Raw genomic sequence first — 12,532 nt, 5'->3', positions numbered from 1 at the left:
TTTCAGAAAAACCCAGCCCACCAGCATCACTTGGAGTCACCGATATCACCAAGGAAAGTGTTTCACTTGCATGGGGCAAGCCTGAGCAAGACGGAGGTAGCAGAATCACCAGTTACCAAATCGATGCTCTTGAGAAGGGTCAGGATAAATGGGTGAAAGTTGGTGTCACCAAGTTCACCCACATTGTGGTCTATGGTCTGACGCAAAATGCTGAATACTTCTTCAGAGTTCGTGCTGAAAACCACGCTGGATTCAGTGATGCTAAAGACATGATTCTGCCTGTAACAGTTAAAGACCAGCATGGTGAGTTTTTCCCCAGTCCTACATTTTATTTTCACAAACTAGTGAGGGTACAAAATTGCTGAGCATAATCCAAGATAGTACTACATTATGTGTGTAAAGCTGGTTAAAAAACATATTCTTACATGTAGACTGTTTCATTTTGATTTGATATCTTCAAATAGATAATAATTATTAATTTTCCTTAATAATCCTCCATATTCTTTCAACAGAACCTCCTGAGATCAACATGAAGAAGTTCCCCCACAATACAGTCTATGTCCGAGCAGGATCAAACCTGAAATGTGAGATCCCACTTACTGGCAGACCTATGCCAAAGGTTTCTCTTTCAAAGGACAATGTTGCACTGAAGTCAACTATGAGATTCAACTCTGAAGTAACTCCTGAATACCTCATCATTACTCTTCGTGAGAGCATTGCTATTGATTCAGGAAGGTATGACATCTGTGCCTCCAACACAAGTGGAACCACCAAGTCTTTTGTTAACATTGTGGTCCTAGATAGACCAAGCGCCCCAGTTGGTCCTGTGGAAATGACTGACGTGACAGAGGACAGTGTGAGTCTGAAGTGGTGTCCTCCTCGTTATGATGGTGGAAGCACCATTTCAAATTACATCATCCTCAAACGTGAAACAACCAACGCCAACTGGACTGAGGTCTCCTCGGCCGTCGCAAGATGCACCATGAAAATCATGAAGCTTACAACAGGACTGGAGTACCAGTTCAGAATCAGGGCTGAGAATCGCTACGGTGTCAGTGAGCACATTGACTCTCCAACCGTCAGAGTAGATCTGCCCTACAGTGAGTTTTATACCACTCTATTAATTCATGTGTTCTGTTTGTACTGTATATATACATCTGCATATTTAAAAAATACGGAATATACAAAATATTACTTTCTTTCATTTTAGCCGTCCCTGTAGCTCCATCAGCTCCTATGGTTACATCTGTAACCAGAGAAAGCATCACTGTAGCCTGGAAGGAGCCAGCCTCCAATGGAGGAAGCCATGTCTTTGGATACCATCTTGAAATAAAGGATAGAAACAGCATCTGTTGGCAGAAGGTTAACAAGACTGTTATCCGTGCCACACACTACAAGGTGCCAGACATTGCTGCCGGCCTCATCTATGAGTTCAGGGTTACAGCAGAAAATGCAGCTGGATGCAGTCCGCTCAGCAAAATCTCAGACGCAGTACTTGCAATTGATGCGTGCGGTAAGTCGACTTGGTTACTGTCATTTTCGTGATTGAATACTACTGTGTGTCCTCTAAACTTTACAAATCATCTACGGTATCTGAACCTCCACATCTGTTTTTTGCAGAGCCTCCAACCAATGTCAGGATCACTGACATCACGAAGACTTCCATCAGCATCGCATGGCAGAAGCCCAATTATGATGGCGGTAGCAAGATCACAGGATACCTGATTGAGAAGAAAGAGGGCCAGAAGGACAGATGGACGAAGGCTAACTTGACCAATGTTTCTGACACACATTATACTGTGACAGGACTTACTCAGGATGAGACCTATGAATTCAGAGTCATGGCAAAGAATGCAGTTGGATCAATTAGCAATCCATCCATCATTGCAGGCCCTGCAACTTGTGTTGATACATATGGTGGGTTATGTTCCAAATATGATAAAAGTAGGAATTGAACATTTCATTGAACATTCCATTGAACTATTAGTTAATGTTATGCATCTTATGTGTTATATCATAGGTGCCCCTGAGATTGAAATTCCTGATGAATATCGCGAGGTTGTGAAACACAAAGCTGGAACCACTGTCGAGCTTAGATTTGGAATCATTGCCAAACCAGCACCGACAATTGAGTGGTACAAGGACAGAAAGGAACTTGAGTCCGGTGCCCAGGCTCAGCTGGTACAGAAGAACGCTGCTGATAGTTCCACTCTTATCATCAGGGATACCACACGTCTCAACTCTGGAACATATGAGATGAGGCTCAAAAACTCTTTGGGCTCAGCATATGCCTACGTCAGAGTACAAATTCTTGGTACGTATTGCTCCTTATCATTTATATTGTGGTACCTATATGTCTACATTGTTGGCACAGTATCGAAAATCATATGGAAAATTACTCAATACAAACGTATCTCTAATTAGCAAATAACCCAAACAATTAATGTGCAAAGTGACATAGTATTCTTCAAATGTTTTGTCATTATTAGATAAACCAGGACCACCACCTGGCGAGATTCAGCTCAAGAAGGTCACTGCTAACAGTATCACCATAATGTGGGATCCTCCTGAGGATGAGGGTGGCGCAATGGTAACCCACTACATTGTGGAGAAACGGGAGGCCAGCAGAATTCAATGGTCCATTATCTCTGAGAATTGGGCGGAATGTATTGTGAATGTCCCAAGACTGATCAAAGGCAATGAGTACATCTTCAGAGTCCGAGGAGTGAACAAATATGGAGTTGGAGACCCACTGGAATCTGAACCCGTAGAAGCAAAGAATGCATTTGGTAAGGATAAAACAAGCAACATCTGTCCAGCTACCTGAACATATTGTATTTTGGTCCCAACGTGATCTAACATGCATATATTTTTTTGCAGTTCCTCCAAGTCAACCTTCCAAGCCTCAAGTCACCATGATCACACACTCCTCAATGACGGTGGTATGGGAAAGACCTGGAATTGATGGCGGAAGTGACATTGATGGATATTACCTGGAAAAACGAGAGAAGACAAGCTTGCATTGGTTCAAGGTTATCAAAAACACCATTCGTGATACAAGACAGAAAGTCAGCAACCTGCTCACAGGAAAGGACTATCAATATCGTGTATGTGCTGTCAATAAGGCTGGAGCTGGTCCATACTCCGAAGAGTCTGACCTCTTCAAAGCTGCTGATGCAGTTGGTATGTTATTCTCCTCATTGCCATCCTGGAACATAACATTTACATTTGGAATATTTGGCAGACACTCTTATCCACAGCAACTTACAGTCAGAACATAGCATGTTTCATGTTTCCTCTACTACTTGTTCATTACATTTCTCTTACATTTGACAATGTATTTTTTCTTAATTTTAGACCCACCAGGTGAACCAACCAAACTCAGAGTGGTCGACTCCACCAAAACATCCATCACCCTGGGCTGGGTGGCGCCAGTGTATGATGGTGGCAGCGAGATCACCAGCTACATCGTTGAGCAGATGACCTCTGAAGAAAGGGAATGGGCTGTCATCAGCCACAATGGAGAAGTGAGGACAACAGAGTATGTTGTGAATCACCTGAAACCAGGAACCTATTACTTCTTCCGTGTATCTGCTGTCAACTGTCTGGGACCCAGTCAACCAATCGAGATGTACCAGCCTGTTCAATCCAAGGATATTCTTGGTTCGTATTCAAATATTCACAACATTCTATTAATATGTTAACATTGTACTTATTGCACTAGTATCAAATCTCTTACCTATTTTTCTATCTCTCCTATTCGTCTAACAGAGGAGGCCGATCTTGATTTGGATGTTCCCATGACGACTCAATACACTGCCAAGGCAGGAAGGGATATTGAGGTGTTTATTCCTCTGAAGGGCAGACCTGCACCAAACTGCACATGGAGAAGACATGACAAGAATATGGCCAGCGATGCAAGATACACTATCACCAGCACAGAACGTACAACAGTTCTTGTCATTCCAAAGGTCACCCGCGACGACTGCGGCAAATACTACCTGGAGATTGAGAACGGTGTTGGCGAGTCCAAGTTCATCACTGTGTCTGTCAAGGTTCTTGACACCCCATCCATTTGCCAAAAACTGATCATCAAGAATGTCACCAGAGGCAAGTTGACCCTGAGCTGGGAAGCTCCTCTGATCGATGGTGGTTCCCCAATCACCAACTACATTGTGGAGAAGAAAGACGCTAACAACAGAGCGTATACAGTCGTGTCATCAGAGTGCCCCAACACATCATACAAGATTGACGGTCTGTCAGATGAAATTGCCTACTTCTTCAGAGTGTCTGCTGAGAATGAGCATGGTACTGGTGATACATGTGAGACTGCAGAGCCAGTCAGGGCCACTGAGACCCCCGGACCAGTCAAAGAGCTGGTCATGACAGACGCTACTAAGACATCAGTGACTCTTCACTGGACCAAGCCTGACCATGATGGAGGTAGCCACATTTCAGACTATGTCATTGAGACGAAAACTAAAGAAGAAGAAACCTGGACTGTTGCTACAACATGCAAGCGTTGCACATGTGAAGTTAAAAACCAGAAGGAAAATTCTGTTGTGAACTTTAGAGTGTTTTCTAAGAATGAGAAGGGCATCAGTGACTTCTCTCAGATTGGGCCCATAACAGTAAAGGAGTTCATTATTCCACCTGAGGCCAACATGATAGATTATCCAAATGGCGAACTCTTTGTTCGTGTCGGTCAAAACATCCATATTGAGATGCCATTTAAGGGTAAACCAAAGCCATCTGTTGGATGGATGAAGGAAAACATTCCTTTGAAAGAAAGTGAACAGATTCGCTTCCGTGAAACAGACAACAGAGTGTCTATAACAGTCAGAAGCGCAAAGAAAGAGAATGCAGGCCTATACACATTGGTTCTGAACAACAAGCTTATCAAGAACTTCTTTGACATCAATGTGATCACTCTCGGACCCCCCTCTGTGCCAGTTGGACCGGTCCGATTTGATGAGGTCAAAGCACAAGGCATCATTATATCTTGGGATGAACCACAGGACAATGGAGGTGGAGACATCACTTGCTACAGTGTGGAGAAACGAGAGATGGCCCAGGCTAACTGGAAGATGGTTTGCTCCAGTGTGGTGAGGACAACGTTCAAGATACCCAACCTGGTCAAGGGCACAGAGTACCAGTTTAGAGTACGTGCAGAGAACAAATACGGAGTGAGCGATCCTTTAAATTCACCAGACGTGATCGCCCAACACCAGTACATGCCACCAGGTGCACCAGGAAAACCAGTCACATACAACGTTACCAGTGACGGCATGACTATCCAATGGGAAGCACCCAGCTTTGATGGCGGCTCACCAATCACTGGCTACCATGTTGAGAAGAAGGACAGAAACAGCCTGCTGTGGACTAAAGTAAATTCCAGCATCATCTCTGCCCGTGACTACAGAATCATTCAGTTGATTGAAGGACTGGAGTATTCCTTCAGAGTCTATGCAGAGAATAATGCTGGCCTGAGTCCCGTCAGTGAACAGAGCAAACATGCCCTCGCAATCTCCCCAGTTGGTGAGTACAAAATATTTATGACTGTCTATGACAGATGTTATAATGTCTTGTGTAGCTGTTATAACGGCTTTATGAATGCATACATAACGGGGACTACAATAAAGTGTTACCTTGTTGTTTTTTCCTATCATGAACATACATACTTTATGAACATACACTACTTCAGCAACCTGACCTTTCCTTTCCCCCCTAGATCCACCTGGTACGCCTAACGTCATTGATGTCACAAGAGATACTGTCACTCTCAAATGGGATATACCCAAGAAAGATGGAGGATTTAAGATTGTGGCATACAGTGTGGAGAGACGTCAAGGTAGAGGCAAATGGTTGAGATGCAACTTCACCGACATAAGTGATTTGCAATTCACCATCACCGGACTTTCTGCTGGTGATCGCTATGAATTCAGAGTGATTGCCAGAAATGCTGTCGGTACAGTCAGTCCACCCTCACAGTCATCGGGCTATGTCATGACCAAAGATGAAAGTGGTAATTATACATTATATTAAATATACATTATACTGTACGTTATACAACCTGTTTATTTTGTCTGGCTATCTAAGTTTGTCTCTATGTGATTACATTTATCATTAATGTCATGTTTTTGTGTCTCTCTCTGTTTAGTTTCTCCCGACATTGAGTTCAGAGCCGACACTGCGCTTGTGTACAAGGCTGGTGAAAACATCAAACTAAACTGTAGTATCACGGGTCGACCAGTGCCTCAGGTCATATGGTACAAGGACGGTAAAGAGATTGACAAGATGATGTTGATTGATATTACCACTAACATCGGCTCCAGCCACCTGTTCATCAGAGATGCTGATCGCGACCATCGCGGAGTGTACATGGTGGAAGCCAAGAACAGCTCTGGAACAAAGACAGAGAGTGTCAACATCAGAGTCTCAGGTTGGTTTATAGATAAATAGAGTTACATCATTTATTTTCTCTCAAATTGTGATGCAGATGATTTAACAACAAGTGGGTGGATTCATGCTTACCATTAACAATGTATGCTTTCTTTAGATACCTCTGGACCACCTGAGGGACCAGTGCGTTTCACTGGTATCACTGCAGAAAAGGCAACTGTCTGGTGGAACCCCCCAGAGAACGATGGATGTGCTGCAATCCTCTGTTATACAGTGGAAAAGAGAGAAACATCTAGGATCTCCTGGGCAATGATGACAAGCAAGTGTGAAGCTTGTTCATTCAACGCCACCAAGCTGATCAAGGGCAACGAGTACCAGTTCCGTATCTCTGCTGTCAATAAGTTCGGAGTTGGACGTCCTCTCGACTCTGATCCATTCATTGCACAGATGCAATTCAGTAAGTTCCATCAAACAACAAGATCTAAAGAGATGACTGACACATATAATTATTTGTTATTAACTTCAATTATTATGTTTAACTAAAACAAACAAATGTTTTGTTTCACAGCCGTTCCAGAAGCCCCAGGAACACCAGACGCCACAAATGTGACTGGAGACACCATCACAATAGGCTGGACAAGACCCAGATCAGATGGTGGAAATGAGATCAAACACTACATCCTGGAGAGACGTGAGAAGAAGAGCTTGCAATGGGTGAAGGTTTCATCCAAGAGGCCAATCACTGAGCTCAGACACAGAGTGACACACCTGAACGAAGGTAATGAGTATGAATTCCGTGTCATGGCTGAAAATGGTGCCGGAATCGGACCAGCAAGCAGCACATCAAGACTCTTCAAGTGCAGAGAGCCTACAAGCGCTCCAAGTGCTCCTTCTCTGGTGAAGGTCACCGACTCCACAAAGTCGTCTGTCACCCTGGAATGGATCAAGCCTGTGTTTGACGGTGGTATGGAGATCATTGGCTACGTCATTGAGATGTGCAAGGCAAGCCTTAATGAATGGCACCAAGTCAATAGAGCAACTTGCATCAACACAACATACACCGCTAAAGGTTTAACGGCTGGTGAGGAATATAGGTTCCGTGTGCGTGCAGTGAATGGGTCTGGAAAAGGAGAAGCATGTGTAGTTCCTAATCCAGTGCAAGCTGTTGATAGACTGACATCACCAGAAATCACACTTGATGCAGACTTCAAACAGACACACGTTGTGAAGAACGGGGCCACCGTCACTCTTCATATTGCCTTCTGTGGTAAACCAGCTCCGCTGGCTACATGGACCAAGGCAGGTGGAGAACTTGGTGTTATGGCAGATGTCAACACAACTGACACATACAGTACCTTGACCATTGAGAGCTGTACCAGATTTGACTCTGGAAAATACACCTTGTTGCTTGAGAACAACGGTGGCCGCAAATCTATCACATTGACCGTAAAGGTGCTTGATACACCTGGACCTCCAGGAGCTATCAGCTTCAAGGATGTGACCAGGGGAGCTCTGACAATGCTGTGGGACGCTCCAGCCAACGACGGCGGAGCCCGTATTCAGCACTACATCGTAGAAAAGCGTGAGGCTAGTCGTCTCAGCTGGAAGTCAGTCAGCGAAAAATCCTCACGCCAAATGATCAGAATGACCAACCTAGAAATAGGTGTACCTTACCTGTTCAGAGTCATCGCTGAAAATACGTATGGCAGAGGAGAACCCTGTGAGATGACTGAACCGATTACTGCAACTGAGGTCCCTGCTCCACCCAAGAGTCTTGACGTCATTGACACTACTAATTCTACTGCTATCTTGGCCTGGCTGAAACCTGAACATGACGGTGGCAGCCGCATCACAGGTTACATTGCTGAGGCCAAAGCAAAGGGCTCTGATCGCTGGATTGTTGGCGGTCAAACCAAACACCTAAAGTTAGTCATTGACGGCTTGATTGAGAACACAGAATATGACTTCCGCGTCAAGGCTATCAATGAGGCTGGTATCAGTGTCCCAAGAGATGCCTTAGCATCCGTTGTCATCAAGGAGCCCAAGATTGAGCCCACAGCAGATCTCAGTGGCATAAATAACCAGCTCATCACATGCAAGACTCACAATGCATTCACCATTGATATCCCCATCAGTGGCAGACCAGCTCCAAAGGCCACCTGGAAACTGGAGGAGATGAAGCTAAAAGAGACGGATAGAGTGATCATCAAGACTACTACAGAAAGGACCACCCTGGTGGTAAAAGACAGCAAGAGAGGAGACAGTGGAAAATATTACCTCACTCTGGACAATGCCGCCGGACTGAAGACATTTGCTGTTACTGTCAACGTTGTTGGAAGACCCACTCCACCAGTAGGACCCATTGAAATCTCTGAAGTGTCATCAGAGGGCTGCTCATTGGCTTGGACAGCACCAGAGGATGACGGTGGAACAGATATCGACAACTACATTGTTGAGAAACGTGAATCTGGATCTACATCCTGGCAAGTGGTGAACTCAAGTTGTAAACGCACCACGATCAAAGTAAGCCATCTGACCAAATACATGGAGTACACCTTCCGTGTCTCTGCTGAGAGCAAGTATGGCGTGAGCAAGTCCATTGAGTCTTCAGCTGTTGTCATTGAGCATCCATTTGGTAAGTTCATGTGTAAAATCAATTTACATTTGCTTTAATGGTTTGAAAATGTGAAGACACTAATAATGAATTGTTTTGTCTTATTCTCAATATCAGTTCCACCAAGTCCACCAACTCGCCCAGATGTGGTGTCAGTATCTGCTACGGCTATTGGCATCAAGTGGGATCTGCCATACGCTGATGGCGGCAGTAAGGTGACTGGATACTGGATAGAGAAGAAGGAGAGAAACACCATTCTTTGGGTCAGGGAGAACAAGCTTCCATGCCTGGATACCCAATACAAAGTCTCTAGTCTCATTGAAGGCCTGGAGTACCAGTTCAGAGTTTATGCTATGAATATTTCTGGTCTCAGCAAAGCCAGTGAGGCCTCAAGACCAGTAGTGGCTTTGAACCCAGTCGGTAAGTGCAACATTCAAAAGGACATTTTTCTAAATATTTGGACTCTCTGGAATGTTCCATGTTGACCTTTGTACTGATTGTACATTCACATTTTGTCTCCATGTAGATCCTCCTGGTAAACCTGAGGTGACTGATGTCACAAGGTCCTCAGTAACTATTGCATGGGGTATACCATTCAATGATGGTGGCAGCAAGATTGTCGGATACATCGTTGAGCGCAAGCCATGGAGTGATGATGAGTGGGATAATGCCCGCTGGTTGAAATGTAACTACACCACCATCACAGAGACTCACTTCACAGTTGGAGGACTGGGTGAAGCAGAAATCTTTGAATTCCGTGTCATTGCCAAAAATGGAGCCGGAGTTCACAGTGCACCATCTGAAACAACAGGACCGATCACCTGCAAGGACGAATACAGTAAGATACTACTGTTAGATACTGTTACGTTACTGTCAAGTTTATGCATATGTATATATATATACACATATTTATATATTAATATATATATATGTATTATTTTATAATTTATATTTTATTTTTGTCTTATAGCTCCTCCCAAGGCTGAACTTGACAGCTCTCTTGTTGGAGAGCATGTCACTATCCGGGCTGGATCAGACCTGGTCCTTGATGGTGTAATTGGTGGTAAACCCGAACCCATAGTATGGTGGGCCAAAGGTGACAAGGTGCTGGAGCTGGGAGAGAAATACTCCCTGACATACACCAGTTCAAGAGCCATGGCCATCATCAAGTCCTGCAACAGAAACGACACAGGAAGATACGTTCTGACCGTGAAGAACGCCAGTGGAACCAAGACAGCGTCTGTCAATGTTAAAGTACTCGGTAAGAACATAAAGTAGATACAAAGACATATACATTTGCAATGACATGGAAACAAAATAGTTTTCAACTAAATGTATTTTCACACTGACTATTACTATAATACGGTGGTGGTTGGTGCCGTTTACGTTTAATGATTTTTTTTAGATGAGCATGGTCTTACTGTATTTCTATTACAGCATGTTGGATGACTCTCATTCATATTCCATTCACCCATCTCATTTTCCCTATACCCATCATGAGATTGCTACAACGTAGCCTATGAATGGAAGTTTACAACGTAGGTGCACAGGTTGAGAGAAATTTGAGTAATCAAGGTGACAGACAGTGACACATTCAATACTGCCTTGAACACTCTTCCCTGCGTCTAGCTGATCTAGGGTGTAATCATTAGTCCAATAGTTGCAAACGAGAGTTCAGGTATGTTTATCCCCGTTTTGTTCTGTTTGCTTCCATTTAAGAATCGGCTGAATGACTACACCCCTGATCACACGCAAACACAGTTAACTTTCATAGCAGCCACATATATGATCACTTTGATAGTTGTAGCTATAATTCCTTCTTGCATCTACACGCTCTGGCACCGGTTAGTTGAGGTAATATGTACATGTAGGTAGAGTTATTAAAGTGACTATGCATAGATAACAGAGAGTAGCAGTGGTGTAAAGTGGGGGGGGGAGCAATGCAAATAAACTGGGTAACCATTTGATTAGATACTCAGGAGTCTTTTGGCTTGGGGGTAGAAGCTGTTTAGAAGCCTCTTGGACCTAGACTTGGCACTCCGGTACCGCTTGCCGTGCGGTAGCAGAGAGAACAGTCGCATAGCTAAGTAAATGAAAGTGAAAAAATAAATATATATATACATAGCTCTCTCTCTTTTTTTTGTATTCTTTTTTTACCCCTTTTTCTCCACAATTTTGTGGTATCCAATTGGTAGTTACAGTCTTGTCTCATCGCTGCAACCCCCGTACGGACTCGGGAGAGGCGAAGGTCGAGAGCCGTGCGTCCTCCGAAACACAACCCAACCAAGCCGCACTGCTTCTTGACCCAATGCCCACTTAACCCGGAAGCCAGCCGCACCAATGTGTCGGAGGAAATACCGTACACCTTGCGACTGTATCAGCGTGCACTGCGCCCGGTCCGCCACAGGTGTCACTAGTACGCGATGGGACAAGGACATCACTGCCGGCCAAACCTTCCCCTAAACAGGAAGACTCTGGGCCAATTGTGCGCCGTCCCATGAGTCTCCCGGTCGCGACCGGCTGCGACAGAGCCTGGACTCGAAACCAGAATCTCTAGTGGCACAGCTAGCTCGCTCTCGTTCTCTCTCTCTTGCTTCTCCTTCATTTTTGAAGAAATTGTTGTGTTCAAAACTGTTCAACTATTGTCTTTCTCTCTCTTTGAGTCAACTACTCACCACATGTTATGCATTGCAGTGCTAGCTAGCTGTAGCTTATGCTTTCAGTACTATATTCATTCTCTGATCCTTTGATTGGATGAATCACATGTCAGTTCTTGCTGCAAGAGCTCTGATAGGTCCTCCGGAAGTTGTCATAATTGCTGTGTAAGTCTACAGAAGGGGGTGACAACCATGAGCCTCCTAGGTTTTGTATTGAAGTCAATGTACCCAGAGGAAGACGGAAACTAGCTGTCCTACAGAGTGCTGTTGAGGCTACTGTAGACCTTCATTGCAAAACAGTGTGTTTTAGTCAATTATTTGGTGACGTGAATATATTTAGTATAGTATAGCTTTCTCTAAAAAGGATAACTTTTTATAATGTTTCACAATTAAATGTTTATGAAATTCACTGTGGAGGATGGTCCTCCCCTTCCTCCTCTGAAGAGCCTCCACTGTTATAATAACACCATTTAATGTTTCACTCTGTAATTCCAGATACACCAGGGCCTCCTGAGGAAAAGGTCACAATCACCAGGGTGACAGATGAGAAGTGCACTGTGTCTTGGAAGATCCCTCTGGAGGACGGTGGAGATCTTGTCACTCATTACATTGTTGATAGACGTGAGACCAGCAGACTCAACTGGGTGATCATGGAGACCGAGTGCAAGACTCTGTCCTGTGTCAGCTCCAAACTGATCAAGAACAACGAGTACGTCTTCCGTGTCAGAGGAGTAAACAAGTTCGGACCTGGTGTGCCCTTGGAGTCCGAGCCTGTCATCGCCAGAAACGCATACAGTAAGCATGCATTCAGTGGCCATGTCATTTTAATAGATGCAATACAATTTTTGTCTTATTCAAA

At 44.2% G+C, this 12,532-nt stretch overlaps 1 protein-coding gene across 1 annotated transcript in view; it reads left to right on the top strand.

Moving 5' to 3' along the window:
- The window catches only part of ttn.2 (titin, tandem duplicate 2), a 179,301-nt gene that overhangs the window by 151,134 nt on the left and 15,635 nt on the right, over positions 1-12,532 (top strand). Inside the window, 17 exon segments of the mRNA XM_039006530.1 lie at positions 7-303; positions 513-1,100; positions 1,211-1,513; positions 1,621-1,917; positions 2,021-2,314; positions 2,490-2,789; positions 2,881-3,183; positions 3,358-3,663; positions 3,772-5,538; positions 5,732-6,025; positions 6,161-6,442; positions 6,560-6,859; positions 6,971-9,037; positions 9,134-9,436; positions 9,543-9,854; positions 9,987-10,277; positions 12,169-12,468. Coding sequence (XP_038862458.1) covers positions 7-303; positions 513-1,100; positions 1,211-1,513; positions 1,621-1,917; positions 2,021-2,314; positions 2,490-2,789; positions 2,881-3,183; positions 3,358-3,663; positions 3,772-5,538; positions 5,732-6,025; positions 6,161-6,442; positions 6,560-6,859; positions 6,971-9,037; positions 9,134-9,436; positions 9,543-9,854; positions 9,987-10,277; positions 12,169-12,468 — 8,604 coding nt within the window.

This window comes from Salvelinus namaycush, chromosome 13, assembly GCF_016432855.1.
Source record: "Salvelinus namaycush isolate Seneca chromosome 13, SaNama_1.0, whole genome shotgun sequence".
NCBI classification, from domain to species: domain Eukaryota; kingdom Metazoa; phylum Chordata; class Actinopteri; order Salmoniformes; family Salmonidae; genus Salvelinus; species Salvelinus namaycush.
The sequence above is the reverse complement of the archived record's forward strand: the minus strand, read 5'-3'. Positions and strand labels throughout refer to the sequence as shown.